Genomic DNA, 9,674 nt, shown 5'->3' with positions numbered 1-9,674 from the left:
GGTACAGCAGCTGCTCAGTGGCAGAGAGCAGAGCACTGCAGGGAGTCGTAAATACAGCCCAGAAGATCATTGGCTGCCCAATGACAGCCAACATCCTGAAGGACACATTCCACCCAGGACGTCATCTGGGTCACCAACAAGGCATTTCCGTCCACACAACTGCCGCTCACTGGATATTTTCTCTTTTTCGGACCGTTCTCTGTAAACCCTAGAGATGGTTGTGTGTGAAAATCCCAGTAGATCAGCAGTTTCTGAAATACTCAGACCAGCGCGTCTGGCACCAGCAAACATGCCACGTTTAAAGTCACTTAAATCACCTTTCTTCCCCGTTCTGATGCTCGGTCTGCACTTCAGCAAGTTGTCTTGGCCACCTCTACATGCCTAAATGCATTGAGTTGCAGCCAAGTGATTGGCTGATTAACTATTTGTGTTAACAAGCAACTGAATGGTGTGCCTAATAAAATGGCTGGTGAGTGTATATTCTTTCTGTGCAATAATTCTTAAGATGTGCAATATTATATAACTCTATAAGCTATCCAAGGAATGAGCAATAACTAACTGCTACCTCACTTGACTTTGTCTGTTTAGAATATGTATATACAATTTTTCATAAATCTACACTTCATATGTTTTATCCGTATGTTTATTTATTTTGTGTGTAAAGTGCCGTTGGATTGCTGCTCAATTTCGTTGTACGCTAGGCAATGATAAGAAAGGCATCTTCTCTGAATGGGTGGGGCTAAACTGCTGTAGGATGAATGGGTCAAACAGCTGTAGGCTGAATTGGCGGGGTCAAACCGTTGTAGGCTGAATGGGTGGTCGTATGGAAATATGATTGTGATATCACAACCATGGCAAATGCAAAACAGGCTGTGTTTGCAGAATTGATTCTGAGCAATATTTACATTCTATATCTATTAATATGCCTAAAAAAATAAAGCTAGGAAATTCTGTATTACCTCCCACAGTGTGTCCAGCTGAAGGTTTGTCAGGATGGCTGGAACCTTGGAGCTGGTTAGCATCAGCCCCTGCCTGTCATACTCCTCTACCTCGTACTGCTCTTCTTCTGCAGAGGCCTGCACCATTAAGCCATAAATGACCTGCCGTATGGGTCTTGAGGTCAGATTGTTGCTGCGGAGGCTAAAATCCTGGACCAAAAAGTTGAGAGTGACCCTGTGCAGTGTGAGGACATCAAGAAGGATCGAGTTGAGCTTGCCCTCGCCCAGGGCCTTCAGGAACCACTCCGGAAGGCTCTGTAAAGGTCTTGGGAGGTTGCTCTGTGGTTCTCCTCGCTTGAAGAACTGAGCTATGGAGCTGGGAGTCAGGCGGTACTCTTGGAGGCCCTCCTTGAGAACCTTGCGGACCGTCACTGAATCCCTCGGGTTTGTAATCATGCTCAGAAGGGCTTTAATTGCATCCTTGGGACTCTTATGGCATGACAGCCACCTGAGCAAGCCATCGATATTGCGGTTTACTCCAGGAATAAGTGAGAACTTTGTCCAGTTTGGAAACAGTGTTTTGTTCAGTTGGGCGTAGTCGTTGCCCAAGATGGTGGCAAAAATAGGGAGAAGGTGCTTGTTCATGCAGTTAAAGGTGCTGCACAAGTTACTAACAGAATACCAACTGGCTAGAATGTACTTTTTGTTGGACTGTTTCATTGACTTCACTTTCCTCCAGTAGAAGTCAGAAAGGGGTAAAAACCCTCCCTTGATGTCGAATATGAAGAAATCAGAGTCATTGGACAGAACTGGACAGTTCCACTCGTTAGCCAGAGCTGCGACCTCCCAGTCGGCCTCGGCGACACACTGGATAAGTGGCACCTTGAGCTTTCTGAGGACCTGTTTGAAGACGTTCTTGATGAGGATTGGAAGGACTTCTCCTCGTCGTCCTTTGGATAAGGCATCGGCCCTCTTGATCCTGTCCTGGGTTCTTTGTTTCAGGGTGTCAAACTTCTTATTGCTGATGTCGTCCCCTCCATCGAGCACAACGTAGGGCTCGATTTTGCAGATTCTGAGGTTTGCAAAGAAGCGACTGACCACTTTCTCGAAGCCTTCATATTCTCCTCCGTGCACTTGATCCAAGGGGGAACGGAAGTAGAGGCTGTAGTACAGATTGGATCCATCGATGATGAGCTTACTCTTCCTGAAGTATCGCCTCTTTAGGACATCATTGTTGCCCTCCATGTAGCTCTTGAGTCTTTGGACTCCCATGGCGCCCTCTTTTGGAGTCCTGGACAACAAAATATAGACCTACAAAATATTCAAATTTACAACCCAGTATGAATTATTTAATCATCAATCTTTATTGCAGTTACCAGGTTTTATGTGGCCTTTATCAGGATTAGAGGTGGCCTATAATTCTGAAATGTACAGTGAACAAAATTATGCTGTTTTCAAACTTGAAAACACTTCAAATATTAAGTTAACAAACTTAAACAGATTATTCTCCTATAAACTTTACACGTATGGCAAACTCAAAGTAAACCTGGTTACTTACTTTTTAAGTTTAAGAGTGGACACTTTACAAAGATGGTTCCTCAAGAGTTTTTTAGTACTCCATTTCCACAATTTCTACATAGAACCCTTTGCATGCTAAAATGGTTCTGTGCATGGTGAAATGGTTCTTCAGATTGACGGAGAATGTGTTGTACGTTATTCTATATAGCACCAAAAAGTTTTCTGCTACTGTCACTCACTTGTACACACTTAAAATGTTTTTTTAGGGTTCTTTAATAAAGAACATGATTCTAAATAGAACCATAAACATTCCATGAAAAGAATGATCAGATTGATGGAGAATGTACTGTATATGGTTCTATATAGAATCTTTTGGAAAAGGGTTCTATATAGCAACTTCTATTGTAACAAGCTTGTATTGTAACAATAACAGAACCTCTTTTGGTGCTAGATAGAATCCTTTTCAAAAAGGTTCTATATAGAACCATATACAGCACATTCTCCATAAATCTGCGGAACAATTTCATGATGCAGAGAACCGTTTAAGCATGCAAAGGGTTCTTTAAGTGTTCATGGTTCTATATAAAATATTTTCTTTACTAAAGAACTCTTGAAGAACTATCATTTATAAGAGGGTATACAGTAGCAGAACCCTTTTTGGTGTTATACAAAACTTTTTAAAAAAGTTATATAGAACCATATACAACACATTCTCCATCAATCTGGAGAAACATCTCACCATGCAGAGAACCATTTAAGCATGCAAACGGTCCTAAAAGAACCCTTAGAGAACCATATTCTGTGTAAAACCAGCTTTTTTATGACAGACGCAATAAGAACGGAAACAAGTTCTACAAAATATGACTTTATAAGTTTCGGCTAAACTTTCTGAAGCGTTTTAATTCATTTTCACGCTCGAGCTCAAACAGGCGACTGTCTGAAAAACTCGTGCGCATATTAACCTGAATAGGGTCGAGGATGATTTACCTGTTTTGCCGGGAGAATGAAGAAGAGCGCGCGCGCTGCCTGGGCTTCTGTATTTCTTCTCGTGCCCGCTCGGGGCGCTTGTTTATGTAAGCAGGACGGAAAGCGAAACTGTGCGTCACACAGAGGAAAGCGAAACTTAAAGACAAGCAGAAGAGCAGCTCAGCTGAGAGGAGTGTTTGTTTGTGAACGGTTTCCAGGGCGTTTTCCCCTGACTCAGCCCGGACTAATCTGCAGCTGTGCCACCTTTACTGTATAGATCATCTCTTACTGTGTAGATCATCTCTAACTGTACAAATCATCTCTTTCTATATAGAAGATGGTGTATACATCTCACTGTATAGATCATATCTTACTGTATAGATGATGGTGTATACATCTCACTGTATAGATCATCTCTTACTATATAGATGATGGTGTATACACCTCACTGTATAGATAATTCCTTAATGTATAGATGATGGTGTATACATCTCACTGTATAGATCATCTCTTACTGTATAGATGATGGTGTATACATCTCACAGTATAGATCATCTCTTACTATATAGATGATGGTGTATACACCTCACTGTATAGATAATTCCTTACTGTATAGATGATGGTGTATACATTTCACTGTATAGATCATCCCTTACTGTATAGATGATGGTGTATACATCTCACTGTATAGATCATCTCTTACTGTATAGATGATGGTGTATACATCTCACTGTATAGATCATCTCTTACTATATAGATGATGGTGTATACATCTCACTGTATAGATCCTCTCTTACTGTATATATGATGGTGTATACATCTCACTGTATAGATCATCTCTTACTATATAGATGATGGTGTATACACCTCACTGTATAGATCATCCCTTACTGTATAGATGATGGTGTATACATCTCACTGTATAGATCATCTCTTACTGTATAAATGATGGTGTATACATCTCACAGTATAGATCATCTCTTACTATATAGATGATGGTGTATACACCTCACTGTATAGATAATTCCTTACTGTATAGATGATGGTGTATACATTTCACTGTATAGATCATCCCTTACTGTATAGATGATGGTGTATACATCTCACTGTATAGATCATCTCTTACTGTATAGATGATGGTGTATACATCTCACTGTATAGATCATCTCTTACTATATAGATGATGGTGTATACATCTCACTGTATAGATAATTCCTTACTGTATAGATGATGGTGTATACATCTCACTGTATAGATCATCTCTTACTGTATAAATGATGGTGTATACATCTCACAGTATAGATCATCTCTTACTATATAGATGATGGTGTATACACCTCACTGTATAGATAATTCCTTACTGTATAGATGATGGTGTATACATTTCACTGTATAGATCATCCCTTACTGTATAGATGATGGTGTATACATCTCACTGTATAGATCATCTCTTACTGTATAGATGATGGTGTATACATCTCACTGTATAGATCATCTCTTACTATATAGATGATGGTGTATACATCTCACTGTATAGATAATTCCTTACTGTATAGATGATGGTGTATACATCTCACTGTATAGATCATCTCTTACTGTATAAATGATGGTGTATACATCTCACTGTATAGATCATCTCTTTCTATATAGATGATAGTGTATACATCTCACTGTATAGATAATCTCTTACGGTATAGATGATAGTGTATACATCTCACTGTATAGATCATCCCTTACTGTATAGATGATAGTGTATACATCTCACTGTATAGATCATCTCACTGTATAGTGTATACATCTCAGTGTATAGAAAATCTCTTACTGTATAGATCATCTCTTACTGTATAGATGATAGTGTATACACTTTACTGTATAGACCATTTCTCTCTGTGTAGATTATCTCTTACTGTTTAGATGATAGTGTGTACATCTTACTGTATAGATCATCTCTTACTGTATAGATCATAGTGTATACATCTTCCTGTATAGATCAGTGTTTATGCTGCATTTTCAATCCAAATACAGCCGTTTTCATCCAGTTATGATGCCACATACATACACTCTATACATTGATATTTCCAAATAGAATCCCAGAATATATTTGAAGATAACTTTCTTTTTCCTAATCTCATGGAGGAAATGTGTAGGCATAACTGTATGACGCTGTCCAGCACCTGGCTCACATGCCTGATATTTGACCTTTAGTCAAATTGGCCCTAAACTGTCTGGTATGGGGTTCAAAAGTCCAGCAGCTCTGGTTGCTATTACAACACTGCTGTGCTGCTCGACAGCTGTTCATTAAACATCATTAAAGTTTGAAGTGTTTACTCATTAAGGATGGATTTATTGAGGCAAATGCATCATTTATTGAGGTAAATTGATGCATTTATTGAAGCTGATGTCAGTTTTGTATTCACCAGCTTCTTTTTCAAAGTTGGTTACACATGCAAGCAGGTGTGGTTTTAAAGAGGTGGCCGAGGTGACCAGGACCCCCCCTGAAATCTGTTTGGCCACCCCAGATGCCACCTCAAAATTTCTGCCATGTCATTGGCTTCCATTCCGCTGTGGGGTGGGTGCTTGCGCCTTAATAGGAGAGGCAGAGCAACTCTCGACACAGCTCTCACACCACCGTCTCCCTGCCGAAACTCTGCACAACCCCTGGTAAATTTTTCTAGAACCGCCACTGTGTTTAAGGCCCCTCAGTGTGACTGCAGCGCCATTTAAGGTGGAACAGAACATTCACACGAGAAGCTGGTGAATAAGAAGTTACTTCAGCTCTATGTTTATTATTTAAGAGCTTTGGCTGCTTTGGTCGCCACTTTTGTAAAATCTCACTTATTGGAATGTCCTGAACTCTGAGATGTGCAGGTTATACAGGTTTAGTAGACCAATCTAGACAGACGTTTAGGCCTTATAAGAAAGTTCAGCGCCAGATCTCTGTAGAGCTTATTAGAGACAAAGAAACTATGCTGGATAAGGAGTTTAAATAATTAGAAGAATTCAAGAGCTGTTTGTCAGATGGTGTTGTCAAAGTGTAATTGAATGAGAGAAAAGTCTGTGAAGCTGCTGTGCTGGCTGATGAATTCATTCTTACACGTGAAAAAGTGTTCAAGCAGGTTTATGAAGAGCCTCCTGAGCTGCCACATAGCCAGCCTATGTGGGTTCAGTCAGGCTGGTCAGTTTTCACTTCGCATCCAAATGAGTGTTTTTATTGCTGTAAAACTGATTATATAATATAACCATTCAGCTTTAAAAGGAAACAGAGCTCAACTCCAGAGTGTGGCTTTAGTTTAAACAGTAGCTTCAGTCAGGTCTGCGGTGAAACAGACCATTTCCACTGATCCAAACTACCAGCCGTTTGTAATGCAAGGCTCTGTTCAGATTATTGTGTGATGCAGGTGCAGCACAGTAGCTCCTTTAGCTTTGACTATCTGGGGTCAGAATCACAAAAACTTTCTTAAGAAAGAAGAAAGGAAGGTTCCTAAGACGAACACTAAGAAGTTCATAAGAGTGGCCCCCATTCTTCCTAAGTTTGTTCTTAAGTGTGTACTTGAGAAAGAGCCTAAGAAAAAGTTTTATTTGTACAGTGGAGCAAATAATTATTTGATCCCTCACTGATTTTGTAAGTTTGCTCACTGACAAAGAAATGAACAGTCTATAACTTTTAATGGTAAGTTTATTTTAACAATGAGAGATAGAACATTGAACAGAAAATCCAGAAAATCACATTGTAGAAAATGTATAAATTGATTTGCATTACATTGAGTGAAATAAGTATTTGATCCCCTACCAACCATTAAGAGTTCTAGATCTCACAGACTGGTTAGATTTGCCAATTTCGAATCGTCATCCGCATTAAAGACACCTGTCTCAACTTGTCACCTGTATAAAAAGAAACCTGTCCATTCAATCAATCAGACTCCAACCTCGCCACTATGGGCAAGACCAAAGAGCTGTCTAAGGATGTCAGGGACAAGACTGTACAAGGCTGGAATGGGCTACAAAAACATAATCAAGAAGCTGGGTGAGAAGGAGACAACTGTTGGTGCAATTGTTGTCCTAGCAAAACAAGACTTAGTACTTCCTGGCAAAACCAAAGGTTTTTGCAACACAGAGGTTTCTTGTAGTTGCTGACCAGGTTTGCACACATATCAGGAGGAATTTTGGTCCGCTCCTCTTTGGAGATCATGTCTAAATCCTTAAAGTTTCGAGGCTGTCGCTTGGCAACTCAAACCTTAATATGTTTCTTCTTCTCACCTTTCTCATGATCATTGATACCCCACGAGGTGAGATCTTACGTGGAGCCCCAGACCAAGGTCAACTGATGGTCATTTTGTGATTCTTCCATTTTCGAACAACTGCACCAACAGTTGTCTCCTTCTCACCCAGCTTCTTGCTTATGGTTTTGCAGGTCTACAATCTTGTCCCTGACATCCTTAGACAGCTCTTTGGTCTTGCCCATAGTGGCGAGGTTGGAGTCTGATTGATTGACTGATTCTGTGGACAGGTGTCTTTTTATACAGGTGACAAGTTGAGACAGGTGTCTTTAATGCGGGTGACGAGTTGAAATGGGGAAATCTAACCAGTCTGTGAGATCCAGAACTCTTAATGGTTGGTAGGGGATCAAATACTTATTTCACTCAATGTAATGTAAATCAATTTATACATTTTCTATAATGCGATTTTCTGGATTTTCTGTTCAATGTTCTATCTCTCATTGTTAAAATAAACTTACCATTAAAAGTTATAGACTGTTCATTTCTTTGTCAGTGGGCAAACTTACAAAATCAGGGAGGGATCAAATAATTATTTCCTGCACTGTATGTATATATACGTGTGTGTGTGGGTGTGCATATGTATAGCAGCAAGCGCATACACACACACACACACACACACACACACACACACACATATATATATATATATATATATATATATATATATATATATATATATATATATACATACACATATATACATGGAGTGTTTTTATGACATCAGACTTTTATTCTGAAAAAGCATGATTTTTCCATGATATAACTACAAAGAGGTTGCATATATCAAACAGAATAACTAATACGTCTAGAAATATGAAAATGCTCAAAGTGGAGTATGAAGTACATTTTTGAACTGACAGTGTGGTGTAAAACCTAAGAGTGGGAATTGAACCGTGTGTTTGCACTGGGTCAGTATGTCCAATAGGTCAAAACAAACTCAAAACAAAGTGACCACTATGCTCTGGTTGGTGTTCTGGCTTTGCGCTTCTTTCATTTTGACATGTTACTTTTTTATGCACACATAAACCAAAAGGAACGTTTCTCAAAATGTAGTGGAGTAAAAAGTCAGATATTAGACTTTGAAAAGTAAAAAGTCGCCTGTAATGGAAAAACTTCAGTAAAGATACAAAAAAAAAAACCTAAAGTACAGCAACAAAGTACTTTTACTTAATCGCTGTCCACCACTGTTTATTACTTTTGGTTTTAAAAGAAAAGACACGTTTGTTCATCTCACTTCAGTGTTATTTTTATTATTGAGGCAAAACAGAACAGTGAAGAAAACAAACAACATTCAAAACCGTCCTTATATTTGCATGTTCATTTAAAATAGGCTTCTATTAAATGACTTAAATGCCTGAGATCTTATCAGAGAGGGGAGCTCCTCACCACCACCTGGTGGACAAGGAAAACAATGCATTTTTGGATCAAATTCGTCTCACAGCAATCCAGTATAAAAGTGGATGTACTTATTTTTCATGCACACTGATATAAACAAATACAAACTATTCCATTTTCAATACAAGATATATTACAATGCTTTTGTATTATATTTAATCTGCCCATTACTTACACAATGCACAGATAGCATCATACACTGCAATAATAGTGTTTAAATATCACATTAAATAATCACATTAGTAATCACATCATTCTGTTGTCTTAAAAGCACTGAAACATCTACATGAATTTGGCATGTTTCCTGTAAATGATATGTAAATGAGGTGCTGGTAGGCCGGTACTTGATTTCACGCACTGAGCTCAAATCTCTGATCATTTCTATGTCATACAAAAGTTCCATGAATCAGATGCAGAATGATTTGTTTGTTGTTAATTTTTTTTATGCAGTTTTGTTGAACGATGGCCAGTCAGTGGTCAGTGATGTTGGACAGTTCAATGTGAGTGGCAGTATAGTGTTTAAATATAGTGCAGCACTAGGGGCGTGAATATCGCTGCAGGTTGGTGCCCTGGTTCTCTC

At 39.0% G+C, this 9,674-nt stretch overlaps 1 protein-coding gene across 1 annotated transcript in view; it reads right to left on the bottom strand.

Annotated features, from left to right (window-relative positions):
• Positions 1-3,484, bottom strand: part of LOC108437369 (protein asteroid homolog 1-like) — an 8,598-nt gene extending 5,114 nt beyond the window's left edge. The window contains exons 1-2 of the mRNA XM_017714412.2: positions 3,444-3,484; positions 960-2,249 (exon numbers count right to left, since the gene is read on the bottom strand). Of these exons, the coding sequence (XP_017569901.2) occupies positions 960-2,210 (1,251 nt within the window). The 5' untranslated portion in view covers positions 2,211-2,249; positions 3,444-3,484. The remainder of the gene's footprint in view (positions 1-959; positions 2,250-3,443) is intronic.
• Between the last annotated feature and the right edge of the window lie 6,190 nt (positions 3,485-9,674).

This window comes from Pygocentrus nattereri, chromosome 24 (assembly GCF_015220715.1).
Source record: "Pygocentrus nattereri isolate fPygNat1 chromosome 24, fPygNat1.pri, whole genome shotgun sequence".
Lineage (NCBI taxonomy): Eukaryota > Metazoa > Chordata > Actinopteri > Characiformes > Serrasalmidae > Pygocentrus > Pygocentrus nattereri.
Note: the sequence above shows the minus strand (reverse complement) of the source record. Positions and strands in the feature narration are given on the sequence as shown.